General features: G+C 33.3%; 1 protein-coding gene across 3 annotated transcripts in view; it reads left to right on the forward strand.

Moving 5' to 3' along the window:
* The first annotated feature begins 587 nt into the window (after window positions 1-587).
* LOC123678421 (transcription factor fil1-like) overlaps window positions 588-25,247 on the forward strand; it is a 101,412-nt gene continuing 76,752 nt past the window's right edge. The window contains exon 1 of one of the 3 annotated variants that reach the window (XM_045615443.1): window positions 588-1,395. In XM_045615443.1, coding sequence (XP_045471399.1) covers window positions 1,356-1,395 — 40 coding nt within the window. In that variant the 5' untranslated portion in view covers window positions 588-1,355. The remainder of the gene's footprint in view (window positions 1,396-25,247) is intronic. The other 2 variants (XM_045615445.1, XM_045615444.1) reach the window with 2 other exon arrangements.

The following is a 25,247-nucleotide window of genomic DNA, read 5'->3' on the forward strand; positions in this document are numbered from 1 at the left end:
ACATTAGGAGAAAATTTTTTTCATAATCAATGGAAACACTGAAAAACAATCACCTCACTTCCTAGGACGTAGATTCACTATTTCCAAATACTCACAACATCACAAACGAAAATTTGAAAGTCTGGCACTAAAGTATTGAAAACAACACAAGACGAAATCGATGAGTATCTACGCGATGTTGACTATTTGTGCATGGAGCAAAATATCTTCTCTTTTGAAGACAGGTAACCTTTATAGTTTCAAATAAAAGAACTAAATTGTCGAAATGTGCGTCAAACATTAATTAAAAAATCACGTGGACAATAATCTAAATACTCAATTTTTCAAGTTCAATATCAAGTTAACAAACAACTCGAATTAAGGTACATCAAATTGAATATAATATTTTTCATAGCAAAAATTGATATCGAATTTCAGAACGAATGTTAGGTACCTACACCGAGTTCAAACAATAAATTATAATATTTTCAAAATAATCCCTCATATGAAAGGAAAATAATTGAGGAATTAAAATGAATAAAAAATTATATCTAAATTGAATTCTATTTCCAATTTTTAATTATATAAACAACAATTGTTTCCCGACACAGTAGCTTCTTCAGATTTTACATTTTGAGTGATATATAATTGTTATTTATACCTATACTTAATTAAAGAGTGGAATAACTGCCATTTAATTTCGATTTAAATGATTTTCTAATTCAGATTCTAAGTCTAAGACCGAGACAATCCAATATATGTAAACATTAACTGTAACAATCGAAAAAGAGTAAAAAGCTGTATTTATTTAATTTATTTGATAATTAGAAAATATTTTTTGTTACATTAAGTAATTTCTAATATTTCAGAAATATTCAAGCCTATGATTTTGTACACTATACCTTCGGAATTGAGGTTAGAAACGTCATGTTTTCAAATTTCAAAAAAGCTTTTTGAGGGTTTTTTGCACTGCACGATGAAACGAACAAATGAATGAAATTTGAAAAAAAAATTTGAATGATTTCAGAAGAGTTCAACATTATTTAAGCTTGATCCAAGTTCCGATCCCGAATGTAGGGATAATAAGCCTAACGACTATAAAGTTCGATAATTAAACAGAATTGCTACTTACGCTTGTCCATCATGGAAGAAAACAAACAGTAAGGATCGTCCTTCTCCCACCACTACCTCAATCGTTCATCCCCTCTACTCCGAAAGACTTAAGCCGCTCCACCAACTTAACTATACCGAAAAACAGACGATGCTCTCTACGACTAAACATTGATCGAGAAACTGAGCTAAGTTTTCTGCGTGCCTTCGTTATTGTGTGTAGTTCTATTTTGATAGTGGTTGATAAACACTTGAAACCGATAATAATGGCCGCTAACACCAAGACCGATTATCAACGTTCCTACGGTAAGTAGATAAAAATTTATATACATAGATTATTTTATAGTGGGCTGTTGCTTGGATGGCAGTACGTTTGGTCGATCCGTCAACTGAGGTTTTCCACGAGAGTTTTTCTGAACCCATGGCGCTGGTTGACATCGGCTGTCAACCTACACATTCGCGGGTTTTTTTCCTTTCCCGGGGGAGAATTTTGTTATGTCGACAACATTGCGAATTTTACGAAGGTTCGCTGGTTTCCTCAATCATTCGAAAAAAATTTTAAAATGGTCCCCAGTTGGTATCAGTTTCGGGCAAAATTAAAACTTGTGAACTGTGATGATAGGACGATGTAAGGTTTTTTTCGATTTAGTGAAATTTCCAAATTATACTTACTGTTCGGTCTTTTTTCATTCTATTTTGAAAAACATTAATATTTCCATTGAATGATCTCGAAACTTATAGATTCTATGTGTTGTGATCAATTCTCACTTCGATTAGCCCGTAATTTTCGAAAATTTCTATGTCAACAACGTTGTGAATTTCGCGAACTTTACTTTCATTACTTTCACACATCCAAATTTTCAAAAAATCTGAAAATGAACCCACGGGGTAGGTACACAGTAAGGTTTTAGTTTCGAATCAAACCAAAACCAGCTGTACTGTAACGTTTTTTAAAATTTAATGGATTCACCAAAATACTGCATTTCACAAAGTTGGTGCAAAATGTAAATTTTTTATTCTAGGGTCTCGAAACTTATAGATTCTACATGTTGGGAGACCAGTTGTGTGATAAAATCTATTTTGCAACTCAACAATATTTTCATAATTTCCGGTTTTCATGAAACTTTGATTGACCAATCAACTCGTTGATTGTTGTTTGAAATATACATATATAAGTGTCAAAAATGAACTGAAATTGAACACAGAAATGATTTGATCGGACAAATCAACACGACGAAAAGTTTTTTAAAACCCATGGGCTTGAATTTTGCTGTTTACACAATAGGCACAAATCGAATTTTGAATAATTCAAGGCAGGTTGAAGTTTTCTTCTCGAAGTTTGATAATGGAAAAATCTTGTTAGAAATTGTTTATTTTGCTAATTTCGTCTATTTCTCCTTTAGAGTAACTTGGTAATTTAGTTGAGTTGAATTTTTAGGCAATGAAGAATATGAAACCTTCGATTATCATAATCACTTTTAAATATATTGGACGTATTCATAACTTCCAAACCTCGGGGAATATAACTCAATTTTTTAGGTATAAAAACATTTGTACAATTGAAATAATCCGGGTAAAAGAAAAATAACATTAATACAAATACCTATGTTTATGCAAAATTAATAAAAAGTCTCCATAGTGACATTAAACCTTTCCGTTATAGGGATATCATATTCTATATATTGTTTACTAGTCATTGATTATTTTTCAAGAATTTCTCTCCCGATCTCAGTCTCCATTATATATTTCTTAATAGGCTCTTAAAGTTTTTTCAAGAAGCTCTGAAGTTTAAATACCTTACTCACACTCGAATAGTAGTTGTTTCTTCAGTATATCATTGATAATTACTTCATTACTTGTACAATACAACATCTGTTTAATTATTGATTATGCTGCAAAGCTTTTAACACCTGTATAGATACCCCAGACAAACGAAATATATTCGAGTATCTTAACAAATTTAGAAAAAATAATGAAGCATGTAGTTTTTCAAAGATCTTTCAAATAATTGTAAGATACTAATTGATTCTTGTAACAATTTTCGTTAAATAATTTCTTATAATTTCTGTATTAAATTTAACATAACGATATACATGAATTATGAAAACTTCAGAGTATATCCATTTTATTGTTATTATGTTATCTCCACCTCTGAACAAAAATGTTTGCCTACCTTTAATCCCAACAGTTGCACAATCTGTTTCTCCATACTTTATTTCTGTATGTGAATCACTCTTCGTTCGTTTCACGTACCTTTTTTCTAATTCATAATATTCTCCGATGAATTGTGAAACAGGATGTCGGTTTTGGTTAATGTCCTTCCTTTGCGCTTCTTCTTGTTTCTCCTCTCGGAAATTCTATATTTTGATGTCGTATTTTCCCTGTGCAGTGGTACCAACGGATGGAACGAACTAACTGTGGTCGTTGAATTTGTATCGGTTTGTAATGCGGTTTATAATGTAGACATAAAAATTTTCAGTCGTCGAGAAATACACAATATATTTTGAGGAAATTCCTCCAATTATTTTAGTCGATTAAATGTTTTGAGGATTGGGAATATCTTGCCAATTTTCGGTTTCACGATTATGTATATTCCTGATTTTTGAATAAATATTTGCTCAAGTTGATTCCTGTCATTTTCGCTTATCATTAAATTATTAGAAGAAATTTTTTGTGCGCTCATTCATTTGTTCGTCAATTGCGCCTTTGGGGATCATAGGTACCAGTGGCGAACCAGCTTTTAAAAACATATGAGATATGATTTATTATAATGTCATTGTTGTCTGTTAGGTTTTTTAGGACCTAGATGAGGTGTTGATGATATCTTCTCCTGAATTTCGAGGTTTTATTTTACATTATATTTGAACTGAATTTCAACAGGTATCATTTCTGTTGGTGATTTTTTTAATTCTGGTTGAATTTTCTATGGTTCTAGTGACAGGATATCTACCAAATTTTGAATCAAACTTGAAATTGTTTTTATACATCAACACTCAAAATTTCCCTTGGATCTGTTGTTACTGAAATATTAGGTTTTTCAATATTCTACAATTGTGACAACGCAATCATCAAGAAAATTTTTCTCAAAATTGAAATTGTTATATCTATATATATAGATGTTACATGAAAAATCTCAATTTTATTGGATATAGTGTCTCTGATATATTTAGAATTTTTTTCGATATCATTTTTGAATCTAACCCGAAAAGTTGCAAGTTTCTTGTTTTCCGTTTTAGACTTGTCGTGTTCAAAGGCCTCAGAGTAATAAACAGAGATAGAGGGAGCATATGTCATTTTCAGTAAGCAAATTTTGTCCCCAACATGAACCATCAAATTTGACATGAAGCGCGCGGAAATGAACATATATCAATGATAAGATATTTCACTTAATTCGCGAGTTTCTCCACAAAGAACGCACTTCTTATGTCCCATAGTGAATCAACGTTCCATATTAACTCAAAATATATTGAAATAAATACCCAAATATATCAGAAATTCAGGAAACAAACTTCAAGCGCGCCAAACGACGTGAAACAACCGATGACACTAAGAGAGCAAAAGTTGCCAAACCCTTGGATTTCAGCAGGTAGATACAGTAAATAATAAATATTCTGCTTATTATAAATTCGACAATTAGGAAAAATTTCGGATTCCAAATATTCACATTTGCTTCTTCAATCGGGAATCCCTCAAATAAATATATTTCATTCAATAGAATATATGTACATTCATAATGATTTAGTAGAATTGTGGATTTGAGAATATATCACAATTCGACAACGTAATCTAACCATGTTTGGGGACATGTAAAAATTGCGTATACTCCCTCTATCTATGTTTAGGATAAATATTCTAGAATTCAACTCAGGATTCAAAATCAGTTAGTCGTTTTAGACCATTTCCTGATCAAAATCTGTAAGATTCAGATACCAAGCACTCAAAAAATTATATAATGTAAATCAAAATTTTAGTTAAATTTCGAAAATTCTTAACTTACTCCTCAACTATTCAAACTAGAAGGTGAAACACTATCGGAATTCAGTATTATCATTGTACAATTGCACAAGATAAGGGTTTTTTTAATGTTGTTCCTTCATCTTTAAATATAGCTGTAAATCAACCGACTACCATACAAAATTTTTTACAAATATCTCCTGAAATTCCCCTAAAAATCGACAGTAAACTAGCGAATTCTTTCAAATTTGATCTTTGGTTTATTCCTCCTCATCTTAAATTTGTAGATTCCTCTTAGGAGAGTTCACATTAAAATTTTACCTGAAATAATTCGAAACAACAAAAATTACGAAAGAACTATACAGTATGATATGGATAATGTGAACAGAAAGTTGGCAGGACCCGTTCGGTTTATCAAATCATTCGGATTATAGAATCATTTCTAGAGCGTGCAAACTCTATAAAAAAATATGTATTTCTGTCCATCATAGACATGAATTGAATGATATGATCGCCTCTTCAGTGGACACTTTCTGAACAGGTTCATCTTCATTGTCAGAGCTTTAATTTTCCTTCGTTTCATATTTTGGATCATAGTACGATTTACTTCACTGATTCCACTGAATCAAAATCTTGATCTAGACTAGACCTTCCCCTGATACTCTCAAAGGAATCAAATCTTCTGCATTTCATTCTTCCTTTCGGACTGCAGAGTTCAGGCTGTTCGGATTATACATATCATTTTACCAATTTTCTGTATTCAGGTGCTCGTAATGTTTGATACATTTGCAAAAACAGAACCGGACCTAATACCGAAACAACCCATCGATCTCATTCGTTCTTATCTCTCCCATCCTGTATTCGTAAATATTTGTAACAATTAAATTCTCAATGGAAACTAGGATGTCCAGACTGATCCTAATAATGAATTTGTTCATTCTTGTTAATGAGAGCAAACAACATCTTGGATTTTTATCGTACACAAATATTGGCAGTACGGATGGAATGAACGAATTTTCTAGGTTTTCGATTTTAATTTATTATTATTGTCTTTGCCATAGCTTCGGTGATCTCTTGAACTCCATCGGACTTTGACCGGATCAGCCATTTTAGTAGTGCACGACGTTCGAGCACGATGTAGGTTTGTGAAATCTGTATCGTATTTTTAGATCGATCGATGATTTGGCGTTCAATTTCGAAAATTGTTACGTTTTGTCGAATCCTAATTTTTCGTTGATTGTGGTTTTTGTAACGAAAAATTTCAGTCATTCGATATTCTTCAACAGGGCCAAAAAGTGGGACATATGGAATATTTTGAGTTCTTAGAGGACGCCATATTAGATATCCTTAAAGTACCTACATTCTTGCCTTTTTTTTTCGATATTCTTCTTAAATTTTCTATGGTTTTGATGGCGCTATCTTTACGAAGTTTGAAATGGTTATTCTATATCAGTGGCGACGCCACCAGAAAAACAGGGGTAGCCAAGTGGGGGCCTGTTTTTTTTTTGGGGGGGCCAAAGGGAATCGAAATTATTGTTCTGCCAATCATGTAATTATTTTAACCTTAGTATGTCAAATCTAAGGGGGGGCCAGCAGAACTTCAGGGGGGGCTGGTCCCTCCCTGAACCCCCCCTAGCGTCGACACTGTTCTATATACAGGGTGTTTCCAAATTAGACAACAGTTTCCTAGATATTTGAGTTCTTGTGTTTTTCAAAAATTTCTCACCTTACTTCATTTTTCGTCAATTTTTTTTACGTTGACCAAATTTGATTCGAATTTTGGATTATTTTCATCAGAAAGGATGTGATATGTATGAAAAAAGCAAAACATGCTGTATTAGATGTGGAATAAGATTTAGTATAATTTGAAAGTATAAAAAAAAATAGTAAATTTCTAATAGGAATTTGTCTGCAACTTTCGAATTCCACAATTTATTTCCTAGAAAAAGTTTTCGTCATAGAATGCCGGCACTAGTTTCGATTCAACAGATATTGATTTGATGGGGAAAGTGATGAATTTAATATTTTTTTATTGCAATCAAACTTAAAATTTCTGTGGAATATATATTCATAAATCATGTTTGGAACGACCTACACCATTCCTTATACCTACAAGCACGTGCCCTCTTTCTTATTTCTTCACTAGTTACTTTCCGCCTGAAATTTACTCTCGATTTTCTCGCAGCTGCGTCTATTTTAACGGTGTTAGATCTGGACTTCTCGCTGGCCATGAAAATAATCCAAAATTATAATCAAATTTGGTCAACGTGGAAAAAATTGACAAAAATGTCAGGGTGAGGTGAGTACCTTTGAAAAATCAACTGAAACATCTCGTAAACTGTTGATTTTTAGTTATCACTAAATATGGCTCAAATAACATGAAATGAGTCATACTAACACGTCCTCCAAGGATCACGTCTAATTTGGAAACACCCTGTATACACACGAAGTCTGAACGTGATCAGATATGTAATCGCTGATGTATTTCTTTTTCAATATTCTTCTTGAATTTTCTGTGGTTCTGATGATGTGATAGCTTGAAATTTGGTACGGATATTTTAATTGTTATTTTATATGAACAACCCTGTAAGTTTCGTGGTAACGCAAATACTGAGTTTGTTTTTTTGATATTCTTCCTGAATTTTCTATGGTTCGGTTAACACGATCAACATGAAATTTTGCACCAACATTCCAATATCTATATAAAAGAGGATCTAAGGATATTATGTAAAGACATCACGTTCAAACTATTGCACCAAATTGGATAATTCTTTTTTTGTTATGTTCATTACTGTCATGAGAAGGTTTATACAACGGAATATATGCGAGAAAATCGTACGGAAAAGAGAAAAAAGGCTTTCCATCTTCCCCCGATCGAGTGAGTAATCATAGAGTGTGAATTGACACTCCGGAGGATGTATTTTGGGTTGCCTGACCGAACGTGCGCAGCCGGAGCGGACAGCTAGTTCTTCATAAAATGAATTGTTGATGATGAGATAAGCCTGAAATTTTACTCTGAGCTTGGAATTCTTATCTATCTATTTTGATATCAAAATTTTATTTCCGTCGGTTTTGTAGTTACGGAAATATCCGATAATTTTTCCAAATTTTTCTTGACTTTACTCTGGTTTTGATGAAGCATAGAACATTAAATTTAGAATGAAGCTTGAAATTATTATTTTGAATAACTAAATTCAAAATTTCATGTTGACCGAATCTGTAGTTTTGAAATTATTCTATTCGGATTGTGCTTATTAAGCCCGAAAATTTCTGAATCTTTTCGTTCGAGATTTATCGTGTTTACGGAAAACTGGCCGGACGGAATGATTTAATTTGTCCTCAGATTTCTTATCCACCACAATTTTCGAAAATTACAGATATTTTGATGAAATGATACAGCGCTCTGTCAGAAAAACAAATGCTCAAAAACACCATTCCATCAAAACCTTTAAATTTGATGAACCTATTTAGTTCAATGAAAATAAGCACTCTTTATTTCACAATGCCTATCTACTTACTTTAATATCCTGGATAATCGAGTCCTGAGACAATTAGAAGACACATGGACGACATCTAATTAACATATCGTCTAATTATGAGCGATTTTTGAGAGTGGCAAAGACGATAACGTTTTCATAAATTTCGTCCTTGAAACAACTGTTTCGAATGAAGCTACGCCATCATGAATTTCGTAACTTTTATAGTTTGGTCTCCACTTATTTATATTTATGAAAATTACGATCGCCATAGTGATAAGAATGGTTGGCAGAATGAAACAAAGAAAGACGATATATTGACTTATGAATAAATGAAAAACTGCAATTTATTTTCAAAATTCTCTCAACTTTCTCAGATGAAGATATAATTTCGTGATTTTTCGTTAATTGAACACATTTTGGAACTTCGATTAGAAATTGGTGATAATTTGAAAAAAAAAGGAAAATAAAACAATATAACTTCCACAAATTATATTTTGTGTTATTTTATTTGATAATGAATTTTCATCAAGTAAGAATCTTATCCATTAAATATTTAAAAAAATAAAGAGTGAATAGTATATGTATAAGGGATAGATAGAAGCTATATATGAAAAAATTTTGAACAATAAATTTTTGAATATCATTTTATTTGAAAGAATTACAAGAGTTTATACTGATGTTTCAAATCATCACCATATATTTTATTGTCGCATTCCAACTAGTATTTCTTACATATTGAAAATGTTGGTTGGATATAATGCTAATCGAATTATTTGTAATAGATATTAGTAAATTCAGAGTCTCATTTAGTTTTTTATACTATGAAATTTTTGAACCCAAATTGTTTAAAAGCACAATCACAATAATTTCGAATGTGTTTTTTTATTATATCCACCGTAGATATCTACAAAAATAAATTTTTTGATCGGTGAAACAAAGTTTTGTAAAAATCTCTGATAGTCGTTATCTTAAATGAAAAAAATTGAACAACAAATATCAATATTCTGTAAGAAACACAAAACATTGGACAGAGTTGCTGGATTGAACGAAATCTATATCTATGTAGGTTTTGAAGCGTGGAATTCAAAAACATTGGCGTAGCCTGTGGAAATTCATATTTCCTACTCACGTCAAAGGTCAGAAAACCCTATTTACCCCTCGATTGTACTAATGGAAAACCCAACATGAAAATATTCGTTTCAACTCGAAGTTTGTGAGCGTAATTTCCTTCTACCGGAAGTTGATAAGGATTATAATTAACGATGGAACTTTTTAATAAACTCAACGACATATCGAAAAATATCGTTCGTGACTATTATGTCGCGTTCGGGAATTTTCGGAAAGCTAGCTGCTTTCTAAGAGAATTCCTTGCGATGTTTGATCAGACCGTTTTATTTTGATTTATAACTGGCTAAGGAGGCTGGGAGACTTGGACTGATCTTCGTTTGTTTTGGTCTTCACATGCGAGGAGACTCACGAAACTTGGATATGTTTGAGGAGGACAAAGTTACTCTATTGTTCTGAAGTAATATATTACACCTGCTGTAGCTGAATAAGTCTAGAAATTAATTTTTTTAAGATTCTTTATGTTACACCCAAGCATTTGGTTCCTTTTTTTGACTGCAGAATATCGAAATAAAAATGTTATGTTGAACATTCAAAGAGAAAAATGAGGAAAGGGCTGATATGAATCCAGGACGCCAATTGCGCCCTTGGAGGCCACATAAAGGTATATGTCGTCTCCAAGGGTGCAACTGACACTTTACGAACGATCTCTCAGAATTTGAATCTGACCCATTTTTTTCGATATTCTCCTTGCATTTTCTATCGTTCTAAAGATATATCAATACAAAATTTTGGATAAAACTGGAAAATGTAATTTTATTCACTTTGAAAATCTACTAGACAGTACAGAATTGAAATGTTGGTTTTTTTTTCAATATTCTGCTTGATTTTTTTTTTATGGTTCTGATGACTCTTTCAACACAAAACATTGCAAAAAGCATCTTAATATACCTTCAATATCTCATCCCTAAGGGATCTATCGCCACGGAAACATTAGGTATTCCTTTTGCAATATTTATCTTGAATTTTCTATAGTTCCGTGATCGACTTGAAATTTCCCACGAAACTGAAAATGGTTATTTTATATCAACACCCATAATCACAACTCCGTTGGTTTCTATGTTTTTCTTGAATTTTCTATGTTTCATGTAGAAGGATGATTTTCACTCGCGGCTTAAAACTATTATTTTACATTTAAATGTAAAATTCCATTTTTGAAAAATTCAAGTTTGTTCATTCCGAAGGATATTCTTGAATTTCACCACTAATTCATCATCAATGAGTCGAACCTCATCGTTAGAGACCATCCCAGGTTCTAAATAAAAAAAAATCACAGACAGTGTGACGATCTCTACAGGGCACGTGCGCTTAAAAATGAAGTTATACTCTTAATATAATTCAAGAGAAATGTTATGAAGGTTTTATTCTTGTTTTCATGAGTTTTATCAATCAAAAAAGAAGGAATCAGACCACTAAGTGGGATTTCTCATTTCCACAGGAAAATTGTTGCAGAATTGCTAAAATGGCATTTGTTGAGTAACTCCACATATCTCCTATAAAGTGAGCCAGCTATTCAGTGAAGTTATCTGAATGAATAATTGCTCTGTTATACATGTAGCTTCTGACCTAGGGTCAGTGCTTTTCTCAACACTAGCGATGTTATTTCACGAATTTAGATCCTGCTTAAAATCAACATTATTGACGAATATTAATTATACCTTTTTGTCACAGCTTTGTAATGCCATTATCCAATGCATATACATAGTTCTGTTCTTTTTTTTTCATTTTTTTGTGAAAAAAAAATTGGTAGCAGCCATATCAGGGTGATACAGTGGTTGTTCGAGTTTCTCGAGTTTTTGTCATACTTATTACTTTTTCGACTTCTCGTTTTCGGTCAAGTTACTTCAGTCATTCCGAATCTTGTGGCTTGTTTTGTCTGTTGAACTATTAAACACATTTTCATTGCAAAAAAGAATGCTTTTTATGAAAGTCGACTTGATTTTTAGCAGTTTCATTGTGTAGTGTAACATCAATAAAAAAATGATGAAATAAAAAAAAACCTTGCGAAATACACTTCCATTTATTGAATTATATTGTACAAAAGAACCGAAAATATCAACTCTTTTGAAATAGAAACCTAAATTAAATCTCTATAGATCATAACAAAATATAAAATAATAAAAAAAATTAAGTTTGATTTCATAATTTGCCATACAGGATTTAAGACACATGAAGCATCTTATAGATTTGTCGCTTGACCTATTGTGGGTTTTTGTAACTGTAAGAGCAGCTCTGGAAAATTGTCTTTCAACAGGAACTGAAGTTGCTGGCGTCGATAAAAAATCCTTGGCCATTTTGGCCAAGTTCGGGAAGATATTTCTGAAACTATCAAAATCTACCAATAGATTTCATAGAAATGTGAGAAAACTACTAATAAAGTCAAACTGGCGAGAGCTTCAATCTCTCGGCGCTCGAGGAATCCTCATATTTAGTCTAAGCGCTCACGAGATAGCAGAATTATATGCCGTGCGAAGAGTGCATATCAAGCTCAATAAATATCAAAATCAAGTCAAGTCAAGCTCAAGTATATAATTTTTCACGAGCTTTATTTTCAAGTCAATTAAGTAGTTAAAATGTCAAGCTACTTGGCTCGATGAATCCCTAGTTCAGTCAAGAGAATATGATGTGAAAAATGGAAAATAATATATGTAGGTATTAAAATAAGCATACAAACTTCCTGAAATCTCAAAACGAAACACCTGTAACCTGTAATGTTTTTAGCCTCAGGTTGGCTCAAATAACGTACAATAATCGTAGAAAACGTAGTAAGCGAAAATCTGCCGAAACGTCGAAAGACTTCAGAAACCTATTGTGAGTCGACTACGAGTTATTCCAACTCCGACCAACAATGCCATATAGGTATTGCCATTTGGCATTTTCCACACACGGAACGATCTGCATTACAAGCGCAGAACGTAACCATCTGTGTTGCTCTCCATTTCCGACAAATTCGCTTGTGACAAATTCTAAATGCCTCGGCCGACACACATTCTTGCATGCAAATTAAAAATGGCCGTTAATTTTCGCGCGACCTTGGATCGCACAATGAAGACCGAGAACTAGTTTCTATTGGAAAATGGAAAATTTATCGAAAAATCCCTGATGTGAAGTCTACAGCTTGTTATTGACTAATTAAAAAAAATATCTGACATGAATACAATTTATGAAAAAAATGATCATAAAGTTTCCGAAATAATATTCAAATAAGAATAAGAGAGCTAATTGGGGATATCTTATTTTGAAAAGATTATATATTGGAGAAAAAATCATTTATAGAATTATATCATGAAACATTCCTTTGTATTCATTAGAAATTTTTAGTTATTTATACCTACAATATTTATCTCACACCCTTCGGGGTTTCAACTCGATAAAATTAGCATTTTCTAATATTTGGAAAAAAAATATGTCATGATCTTAACTGCGAAACAAATGGATCAATTATTTTCTTCTTCTTCGTAACATTCTCTCTCCCAAACATTTCTAGAGCGTACAAACTCATTTTCATAAAAACAATGCTGTACTTTTTATAAAAATATGTATTTCTGCCCTACAAAGACATGAATTATATGATCTCCTTTCTGAACAGGTCCATCTTCGTTGTCAGAGCTTTCATTTTCCTCAGTGACATCAGCAATTATCTCATCATATTCCTAAAACTCAATTTTCTTTATCATCACCTCGTATCCATTTTCTGATTTTCTGTTTCGTCTATTGGATAATAGTACAATTAACTTTGTTCACTAATTCCACTCAATCAAAACTTTAATCTAGTCCTTCTCCTGATACTCTCAAAGGAATCAAATCTTCTGCATTTCATTCTTCCGTTCGGCATGCTGAGTTCAGGATGTTCGGATTATACATATCATTTTACCAATTGGGCCGTTCGGATTATAGGGTACTTCGGATTATCCAAACATTATTGTATATGAATTTTTTACTTTTTGATCTTTAAATTCCAATTTTGCATTCTGTAAGATAGAAGATTAGAAAGTTGATTTCCTTGAGTGATTCTGAATGTTAAGCAGTAAAATAATGAAGAAACACTTGACTTAATTTATAAAATAATATAGAGGTATATGTGAAAATCACATAAACATAATTAAAGTCATAATTAATGGATAGTTAGCCCATTTAATATTTTGATACAAAAACCTATCATTGTCATACTAAGGATTAAGAAAAATTCCAACATACATCTAATGAGCAGTCCCTAGATATTTTCATTCTCAACAAGATCGAATCGTTATCTTCAAGCGATAACCTTATCTTCTGGTAAACTATCTTCACCAATATAAGTAATTGAGATTCGATATTATCGCTTTTTTTGAAAACAAATTCCTAATTATCGATCCTCTTAGTAAACCAAATTTTATCTGAATCTCCTTCGATTTGATGAATCGATGAAATTAGGATATATTCAAACTTTGACAACCACTCTGACACTTCGTCTTCTCAAACTGGCTTCAGAAGACGTGATATTAAAGGGCCTAGAGTATTGAAGTCTGTAGAACTGGCTGGACATCCGATGAATTATTCGACCAGTCCATTGGTTGGTGATTTGGAACGGACAACCATATAGGGTTGTTTTGTAATGAGTCCTCTCTTCGTCAATCAGACATCATATTAAAAAAGTAAAGTGAAGTAGATTTCGTGTTATGGAAATAGAATAATGCTCAATGAAACTAAAATATCGTTTGTTGTTTTAGATGAAAATCATTCGTATAATGATCGAAGCTTTCCTATTCATATTTAGTCATATATTTACTTCTCCTGTTGTTGAGTCGGTTAAAATCTATCATAGAAAACCAGGAATTCTTTCATACTTCGTCAAAACTGTAATGTCCCTGAAGAATAGACACTATACACTGGTAGCAGTTGAACAATATCCATTGTGTGCAACGCTTACTCATTGCTGGCATCATTATAATCGCAAGTATAAACAAAAGCTCCGCAATTTAAAACACTATGCGTAATAAGCTGTCAGGGGTGGACTCGACTAACGTCTGATTTCCACTTTGATTTAATAGAAACGTGCAAATGTGGGATAGTATTTTTACTCAATCGAAATAATTAAGTACGCTTCGAAGGGATATTTGTAGATGGCACTATTTATCAGCTAGGGCAATTGTTGCCACTTTTGACCCATATTTGCATTTGGATTGTGAAACACAAATGGAATATTTTAGATGATAAAAAGTGATGACTTGTATTTATTGTTTCGGAAACATAAATATTCCTCCTATTCATCAATCTGTGTCCACTAATTTTTTAATATAGCCGACCTGCTCTGTATTTGTTCATCATTTTGATTACATTATATTAGTCTTGAATGTCAGGATTTTGTCCATTGAATTTGCTTCAATTATTTTTCGAATTTAATTTTTGGATATATAACGAGCGTTCATTTAAATTCGTGCTGTGGAGAAATTAGAGTTGATTTTCTGTGATTACAAGTAGCGCTCAGCTTGTACCATATCACTAACATTTTGCTGACATACTTCGAATCTGGGAAGAATATGGTACAAGCTGAGCGCTACTTGTAATCACAGAAAATCAACTAATTTCTCTACAGCACTCTTGACCACAAATTTTGATGAACGCTCGTTAGATCTCAAAATAAATCGATTCAATACTGTAGCAAGGAAAATCGATGTCGTAAAACAATCACCGACGTTCAGAGAAATTAAGTTACTCAGAATTCTGTGGCTAATCCGTTCATTCTATCCGTTATATTTTATTATTTTATGTTGGTACTCGGAACTGCCCTGCCACGGATTAATCTAAAATGCATAGAAACACTGGTGTGATTCGATTTTGTTTCAGACTTTTTGAGATAGTACACCTGTTGCTTTGGTGTTCTGCTTCACCAGAGTTCTGTAAGGTGGCGCTCTTCAGAATTGTTCGAATTCCCTTCTGTCTGTCGGCGTTCAAAAACGAAATAATGATTTGAAAAACTACAAACTTTCACAAGAAATTACAAATCAAATCATATCGACTTTATTAAGAAATTATTGGAATATAATGACACTATTTTTTCTATTCAGAGTATTGAAGATTGTCTCGAGCATAGAATATAAACTCTACTCAGAGGTCACGAGAGTCGAGAGTCGCAAGAAATGTCAAATATAAACTCTGTATGCGGTGCCATCTGAAACGGTCATGATCTCTCATAATCATGTGGACATAAATCTGAAAAATCTGCCGTTTTGTTTTAAAGTTTAACAGGTATAAGTAGACACAACAGGGTTTCTTTGCATCTTAGATTTATCTATTATCTGTTAAATAACCAACATTTTTCAATGGAAAAGTCGCTAACCGATATTTATGGAAATATTCAATTAATTTAAAAAAAGATTCAGTGAATTAGAGAAAATAATGAATGATACTCGTATGGAAGGCTCATTCAAAAACTCGCCACGTGGCTCGTGGCTTTGAATTTTGAACACGTGCACTTGTTATTCAGTTACTGTTAATTGCAGAACTAACTGATGAAAAATCCTAAAATCTATAGTGGGGTTTCACAAAGTTTTTGTGGGAATCGTTAAAATTTCTAGAAATATTGGTGTCCGCACTGATTTGAGGTTAAAGGTCATTTAGATTAAGTAGAGTAGATTATGTTCACATTTAGCTGGATTATCGCTTCTTCCCATCTCTATTACTAAACCTGTTATTGTCATGAAACAGTTCATTAATGTGAGAATAAAGACAATTATTATTTTACTTAGTAAAAGGCGCCACCTACGGAAGAAAAGGGAAGTACCCTAAACGGTACTTCTAGAAAATCAGTGGACGAACAGCATTTTTGGACATCTTAATAATCAAATTATCATAAATAAAGAGTTTCTTTGTTCATTTTATGTCCCACATTTAGAAATCAACGACTTGGCCGGAGTATCAAAATTGTTGGAAATCCGCAGTTCAACTAACAAATACTCATTCTAAATTGGAATAACCCAAGAAATTTAATTACAACCAGAATCTCGATGGTCGAACGGTCAGCAGTCAGCATCGACGTCAGAGCCTCTATCGGCAATAAATCAAAACGCACGCGATGTTTACAGCGTCGCGATATTCCAACTATATATGAAAGCCCGGCAATCTTGGACTCCAAACACATCACATCAATAACAGAACAATCACTTGTAGGCACGTCACAGAAAAACAGCCGTTCGACTTCACGCCGTCACGAACCGATCACAGAGCATTAGAAAACTTAGTTTTCGATGTTTCGCAGGTGAAAAACTTCGGGACACCGTGGTTTACACGTAGAAACTCGAGCGAATACTAAAGATACCCCACTAAAGATTGCATTATCACGGCCCCTTCCCCATATATGTATAATAGCAAATTTATAACCTGATAATCTCAGACTGAGATGATAAAAGTGTACACACTCCGTCATAGTAATAGCGATACCTTATCACCTTTGTTTTGGAGGCATTCCACCGACTTTATCAGTCTCACTGTGTGTGAGATAACGCCGTCATTCATGAAATTTTCGCTGTAGCGGGGGTGTGTAACTTGAGACAGTCGTAGAGTTTTTAGCACACGCTCGATGATAGCGATTGAGATGCTGATGATCGACGTGGGTTATGGACCGTTCACACGAGACCATTCAACTGAGCTCGGCTAGATGGAAGGAATGTGCAAAATCGCGATATCGTAACATTCTATTTTATGGTTTGTTCGATTGTAATCGTCTTCACCTTCACCTACTGGGTGTTAGTGAACAAGTGAGGCAAACTACAATGGGTGATTCTGCACTAAAAAAATTATGCTATACAGGGTTAGATCTATTCAGAGGGGTACTACAGGGATATCGAAAACTGTTTGAGATACACGGTGGCTTAAATTTAAAAAAAGTTGCGTTATTTAGGGATTAGTGTGTTGGTGTTAACATATCCAAAATATCTTCAATGGTTCCCGAGATATATCAAAAAAATTAAAATTATTTCTGGAGATAACTTCACGAAATTCGGTTTGTAGCCATTATCCAATATAGATATTCTTATGGTGTCGTCAGATTTTTTTGTTCTCCATTGTTTCAGAGACGCGATATTTAATTTTTTCTTATGAGGTGATGAAGAAAAAAATTACGAATTCAACAATGTAACACACTACAAAAATATCGAGTCTAGGAACGCAAATTTGAAGAGTTGAAATTATGACTTCACTATCGCGTCTTCAAAACAATGGAAAACAGAAAAAATCTGAAGACACCATTAGTATTTCTATATTGGATTATGGATCTCTATATTGGATTATGGATATAAACCAAATTTCGTGAAGTTATCTCCAAAAACAAATGAGTTATACAGAAAAAAGAAAATCTCGATTTTCAGTTTTTTCGAGATATCTCGGCAACCATTGGAGATATCTCGGAGAATGTTTCTTTTTCTAGATTTTTACTGATTCAATTTGAAAAAATTACCCTGAACAACTCTGCAAATGCTTCATATTCCAAGATATAGGGTGCTCAAGTTCTCATCAAAACTGACTATTTATTTATCGCGCTGAAACCAGTCTAGACTCGAGATATTCAAATGCAATTTGGTGGGTTTCAAGAAGTATATCTTGCGAATTTATTGACATGCAAAGAAGATTTTTATGTTCATAATTGGCAAACAAACGGTCAATGGCCTGTTTTTTTCAAAGAAAATATGGTACGCCACTGGAATATTTCAACCTAAAAATCATTTTTGAATTTCTTGTTCAATTTTTGACAAGAATTCTTGCATGCCATTTTTATGCCAATAATAAATCAACCATATATTGCTCGAATTCAGTTCATTCTCGACTTTTTTGACTATAAAAGTTCATCAAAATTTTCACAAGCTTTTCCTTTGGCACCGAACAAACGAATTTCTTATTCTCTTCAAAGTACCCCCAATATAACGATCTTATTGTCTCACGAAACCATAGTATAAGGCGGATAGTGCCTATTTAGGTTTTTATCAAAAGCGTCACCTTATTTGTTCCTCTGTTTGGCAAACATAACCCCCCTGAAAATGTTTGTCAAATAATCCTTTGTTTAAACTGTCCGCGTGCTATTAAGATCATTTACAAGGGGGTTTTACCTTTCTCCTAAATATGTGTGTTTAGGATATTTTGCACTTTTCGTCCCGACACATCGTCAAGTTTGCCAACATTACCTGACCACAATTTCGTTAGATGTTCGAGCGCGATCCACGTGTTCCGAAATGAGGTTCTAAGGCTTTTAACCCTTAAAAAGGATAAGTGTACATCTATTTAAATAAGGGAAGAAGAAAATACAATTAATGAACTTTTCTTCAGTCAAGTTTTTGTTTGGTTATTTTGATTTCGAGTCTACACAAGCTAGGGCTACTAGCGAGAAATGAGGAGAGTTGAATCTTTTGAAACTGATAATTTTTCTTGCAGTTGTTTTATAGTTTTGTTTCCACCTTTGTATTTCATTTCAGAGAGAAATTTTTGACAGTTCTAACAAATAATGAATTTTTTTCGTCATTTTCTGTCATATGAAACAATTTCACCCAAAGAGTAATGAACATAGATTTTTACATGTCGCCAGCATGGTTAGATTACGTTGTCGGATTGTGATATATTTTCAAATCCACAATTTTACTATATCGTTATGAATGTATATTATATTGAATGAAATATATTTATTTGAGTGATTCCCGATTAAATATGCAAATTTGAATATTTGGAATCCGATATTTTTCCTTATTGTCGAATTTATAATAAGCAGAATATTTATTATTTTCTGTATCTACCTGCTGAAATCCAAGGTTTGGCAACTTATGCTCTCCTACTCTCATCGGTTGTTTCACGTCGTTTGGCGCGTTTGAAGTTTGAAATTCTGAATTTCTGGTATTTTTAGGTATTTATTTCAATATATTTTGAGTTGATATGATACGTTGATTCACTATGGAACATGAGAAGTGCGTTTTTTGTAGAGAAACTCGTGAATTGAGTGAAATATCGTATCACTGATATGTTTTCAGTTTTCACCTAAGTTTGTAATTGGAACTTGATCAAGTGTTGCAAACTCAGAGTAATAAACATAGATAGAATAATTCTCAGTAAGCAAATTTTGTTCCCAGCATGAACTATCATCTTTGACATGAAGCGCGCGGAAATGAAAACATATCGGTGATACGATACTTCACTCAATTCGCGAGTTTCTCCACAAAGAACGCATTTCTTATGTCTCAAAGTGAATCAACGTTTCATATTAACTTAAAATATATTGAAATAAATACCTAAATATATCATAAATTCAGAAAACAAACTGCAAGCGCGCCAAACCACGTGGAATAACTGATGACACTAGGAGAGTTAAAGTTGCCAAACTTTGGATTTCAGCAGGTAGATACAGAAAATAATAAATATTCTGCTTATTTTGAATTCGACAATAAGGAAAAATATCGGATTTCAAATACTCAAATTTGCATATTTAATCGGAAACCACTCAAATACAATATAATATACATTCATAACAATATAGAAAAATTGTGGATTTGAAAATATATCGCAATCCGACATGTAAAAATTGCGTCAACTCTCTCTATCTATGTTCATTACTCTATGGTAGATACCAACGGTTTTTCAAAATACTATTCGAATCGATTCAAAATTCACGGATATACATAAAACTATCCCACAGGAAACAATAAACCAACCCGCATGTACCCCTCGCACCTCCTGAAAAGATCACAGCCAGCGTTGGCGTTCCCAAGACAACCGTCCAACCCAAACCGACCGACCTCCTTATCTCCTTGTTTGCCCTTTATCTGAACCCAAAAATACGTCCGAACCTTATCTGAATTATTGTTTATCATAATTTTCGAGCATCACAGTGAAATATCGAAGTTTCGACAACTGTAATCCCATATCTGGCCACAAAACCCCCAATTCGGTGTTAGGCGGAGTGGAAGCCGCCCGAGCTAACCTCAAAAACGACGACGATCCGTCAAGAGATAAGTGCGCCAATGACGTTTTTATTAAACGATCCGTTGACGTATTGAGGATGGATATCGATACGCGGGATCTTAACCGTAAAAAGACAAATTGAGTTTTTTTTTTGACAGCGCGGAGTTAGGAGTAGATCGAATGGGCATCCAAGTTTTTTTTGGGGATAGAGATCGATGATGTGGAAACTTTTACAGGTTAGGAATATTGAACGAGAGGTTTAAATGACGTGTTGACGGGTTTGTCGGCAAGAAGGGTCTGTTAGTAACGAATATTGAGAGCTCTTACACGAAATAAATGAGGTGGTACTTGAGAATCTTGGTATTTTCTAGGTCGTTAACACATGCGGAATAGTGGCCTCTTGAAAGGCGAAAGGAGATTTGATTTTTATTCCTAAATTAATGGATGTAACTAGGTGTTATTTAAGTTATTTTGTATTGGAAATAAGATTTTGCTTGTTCTTATTTGTATCCTGCAACTTAACACTTCGGCCATCGCATCTTAGTATTCATTACAATAGAGTAATAAAAATTGATAGAGAGAGTAAGTATACGCAATTTTTACATGTCCCCAACATGGTTACATTACGTTGTCGGATTTTGATATATTTTCAAATCTATAATTTTACTATACCGTTATGAATGTATATTATATTGAATGAAATATATTTATTTGAGTGGTTCCCGATTAAAAATGCAAATTTGAATATTTGGAATTCGATATTCTTCCTGATTACTGAATTTATATTAAACATAATATTCATTATTTTCTGTATCTACCTGCTGAAATCCAAAGTTTGGCAACTTTTGCTCTCCTAGTGTCATCTGTTGTTTCATGTCGTTTGGCTCGCTTGAAGTTTGTTTTCTGCATTTTTGAAATATTTAGGTATTTATTTCAATATATTTCCAGTTAATATGAAACTTTGATTTACTATGAGACATAAGAAGTGCGTTCTTTGTTAAGAAACTCGCGAATTGAGCGAAATATCGTATATGACATGTTTTCATTTCCGCCAGCTTCATGTTGAATTTTATAGTTAATGTTCTATCTAAGTTTATTACTCTGAGGTTTGTACTCATTAGCAAGTCAGTCAATCTACCTAGATGTTTTATTTAACAATGACAAAGAAACATTTTAAGAACTAACTATAACATGGGCTTGTTTTTCTAAATTTGATTCCATGTTAGAGATGGCCACTCTGAGTTCAAAAATTTGAGAACCGCTGATCTAGGTGTTATAAACTGTATATATGTTATATACTATACAAATTATACTGTAGCTTACCGGCCAGTTTAACCTATTCGACAAGTTTGAAACAATATTCTTAATAGGGATATCTCGGTTTCTGTTGGAAAATTTTTGAATAGCTTTATCAGCAAGTGGTCAAATAGGCCCTTAGAAGCCACAGTTAATAAAATCATACCTGGAAATAGAAAATTTAGAGTGAATAATGATAATACTAGGTCGACGATTAGAGAGATTGAAGCCGGAGTTCCCCAAGGATCGGTGATAGGACCGCTGCTGTTCGAAATATACATGGCAGACATACTAAAAATTCATGGATAGCCTAGTTTGCAGATGACACCGCTATCTACTATCACAGTAGAACACGGAAAGCAATAACTAGTAAGTTACAGATAGACTAGAGCAATCTATTTTGGAGGAAGAACATGACAAAAATGAAAATCAGGGAATGTCAAAATAGAAAATCAGACGATAGAATGGAAAAATGAACCAAAATACCTAGGAGTAACTCTAGATGGAAGATTGAATTTTAGCAAACAGCTAGAAAAATGCAGGAAAAAAGCAAGGCAATTGCACGGGATACTCTACCCACTTCTTAACCCAAAAAGGAAACTTTTCTTAGAAAACAAGCTGAAGATAATAAATATAGTGCTAATACCAAGCATTACGTATGCAGTAGAAACCTGGTATAATACGAAAGACAATAAGAGAGATCAGTTGCAAAGTACACTGAATATAGTAATCAGAACAGCAATTGGCGCCCCATGGTGGGGCTATATTAGCAATTGAAAAATTGAAAATTGAAACTATTGAGGAAATAGTTAACAAACGAATGAAGAAGACAATAGAGACTCTAAAAGAGCATGAGAATAGGGAATTAAGAAAGATAATACAAATCCCAATAAGAAAGACAGACAAGAGGAAATGCCACTTTCGAAGGACGAAATAGAAGAAAAAAGTGACATGAGAAGGGAGAAAAGTCTCCCAAATAAACAACAGTAGAAAATAGGAAAAATTACAGTAGAGGTGTAGGGGATAAATTCCAGTCCTTAAACAAAAAGAAGACATGTGAGAAGCCAGAAAAACCCTTCATACCGAATTGAAACCTAAAATTATGTTATCAGAACCGTCTCAAATCCCGATACATTATCTTTGGCAGAGGTCCCACACTATTTCTTCCTCCTGTTACATGCAATCGCATCGAATGGAACCTGCCATCATCCCTTTCGAAAAACGGGGTTTGAAGGGCCAGCACGGGCTTTTTTCATCCCCATAAATCTCCTTCCGTCCGGGGGCTCCGAAGTCTCATTGATATAAATCAGTCGAAACGATTTGCTCCGGTTACTTGATATCGGGAGCTTTACGGTCCCACTTGACCCCGCAGGTCAACTTGGTTAGCCGGTTCTGTCAAACGCCACCGCACTTGATCGGAATTGACGTTATTTACGTCATAAAAAAAATTGATGGTTTGATTTGATTTTTTTTTGGTGTTGAGGTTCATTAGTGGAAAACGAAAGAAATATCGTAGGAAGCACTGGATTCAATTAAAAAACTTGCGTGCTTTTGTTCTTGCGCTGTTTACGATTGGAGAATTTTTTTGGGGTTTTCCTGAAAGCAATTGGTAATATGTATTTTACGATGGAAAATTTTGAAGAAAGATCTAATCCTTTTTTTTTCGAATGATGTTTCTCGATGGCGAAACTACCCTCAAAAGCTACGACCCTTAATTTGAATCTTATTTATATAGGGTGCTACTAAATTGAAGGTACAAATGAAAATGATCAATTCCTTGGATTATTTTGAGAAAAAAAAATCCTATGAGCATTGAACCACAAACGCATATATTTTTCAAGACAGGGTGTTAAAGTTTTATTTTTTTCTAATTTTCTGCTCATAACACCTTTTCTTCATAATACATATATTCAACTTGTACCATTCGTCGTCTAAAAAAAATGTAAAAAAAAATTTTTTGTTCCTGTACTACGCTATTTGATTTCTTGTAGTTTTGTCGTATCTGCCAGTGACTTACGTAAGGGAAGGTATGGGGGATATATCCCCTCCCAGGACGAATATATCCATAAGTCACAACCCTCAGTAATTCAATTGTGTGAAAATTTAATCAACGAATTTTTCAACCAGCGTTTATAGCAAGAGGCTTGATCTGATCTGACTGTCGTCGGCATAATCATTATTTATTTACGGCTAAAAATTTCAAATTGATGAAAAATAAACAATTAGGTAAAAATTAATGGGATTCTAAAGTAAAAGCTCCGAACTACTCTAGTTGAAAATCAATCTCAAGAAGTGTCTGTAAATTCAATGGACATCGGAATGAAATACTCAATTCTTTTTCTTCATCCCCCCCAAGACTTTTGTCTAGGTACGCCACTGGTATCTGCTACCGATTTCGAGAAAAAATTTCAAACAATACTATAGTAATCCACGGGACAATGTAAATTATTATAAATATCTAGTTGGTATACTGTGATGAATAAATTGATTATAAGTTTTGGTACTTATTCGCCAATACCGTTTCAGTGAACAGTTCAAAAAAAAGTACGCTTTATTTTACATTAGAGACTATCGATTTGTATGAGGTTTTCACTATTATTCATTTGAAAGATTACGTCATCGCAGAAAGTCCTTATTTATTAATTATTTTGGAATAGATAAAAAGAATTAAATGAATTTTTTATTGAAGAATAAATATATGCATGATATAACTTTCCTAACAAACATTCATTTTTTATGAACATTCGCAAAAAAATATTATACAAAGTCTTGTCAAAAGCTGTAAAAACGGCTTTTCTTGAATTAAAAATGAAGACGTATTTTGAATTTTGCATGTGATAGAAAAGGACGGTAAATCGGAAGAACTACTTCAAACATCCTCAAAAATGGTGGAATATCAAAAACTCTGAGGTGGAAGGAGTAGCTAAATTTTGGCAGTTCACGTGCTATAAACCCATCTCAAGCGAAAAAAACAATTTCGACATCGAGGATTTTTAAATGATTATATGTATATACCGATACTTCTCTTTTTACTGTAGGGTCTGTATATGTATTATATTGTGTAATTTTCGAGACTTCAAGTTATATTTTTCGTTTTCTACTACACAAATCTTCAGTATGTCCTTCACATACACATCAGGCAAAATAACACAGAAAAATCCATCTCAGTTTCCAACCTTGACATACGATCAAACCAATCAGATTAACTTATACAAATTTTCTCAACAAGACATTGACGAGATTGGAATCAGTCGAAGACCCATGAAGGATCCGAAGATCTTTACCGAGATAAATAATGGTTAATCTCTTAAGGATTCGCAGGGGATCAATACAGGGCAAATATTATTTGTGTATTTTCCATACGATCAAGATAAATACATACACGTC

Source organism: Harmonia axyridis, chromosome 4, assembly GCF_914767665.1.
Source record: "Harmonia axyridis chromosome 4, icHarAxyr1.1, whole genome shotgun sequence".
Classification (NCBI taxonomy): domain Eukaryota; kingdom Metazoa; phylum Arthropoda; class Insecta; order Coleoptera; family Coccinellidae; genus Harmonia; species Harmonia axyridis.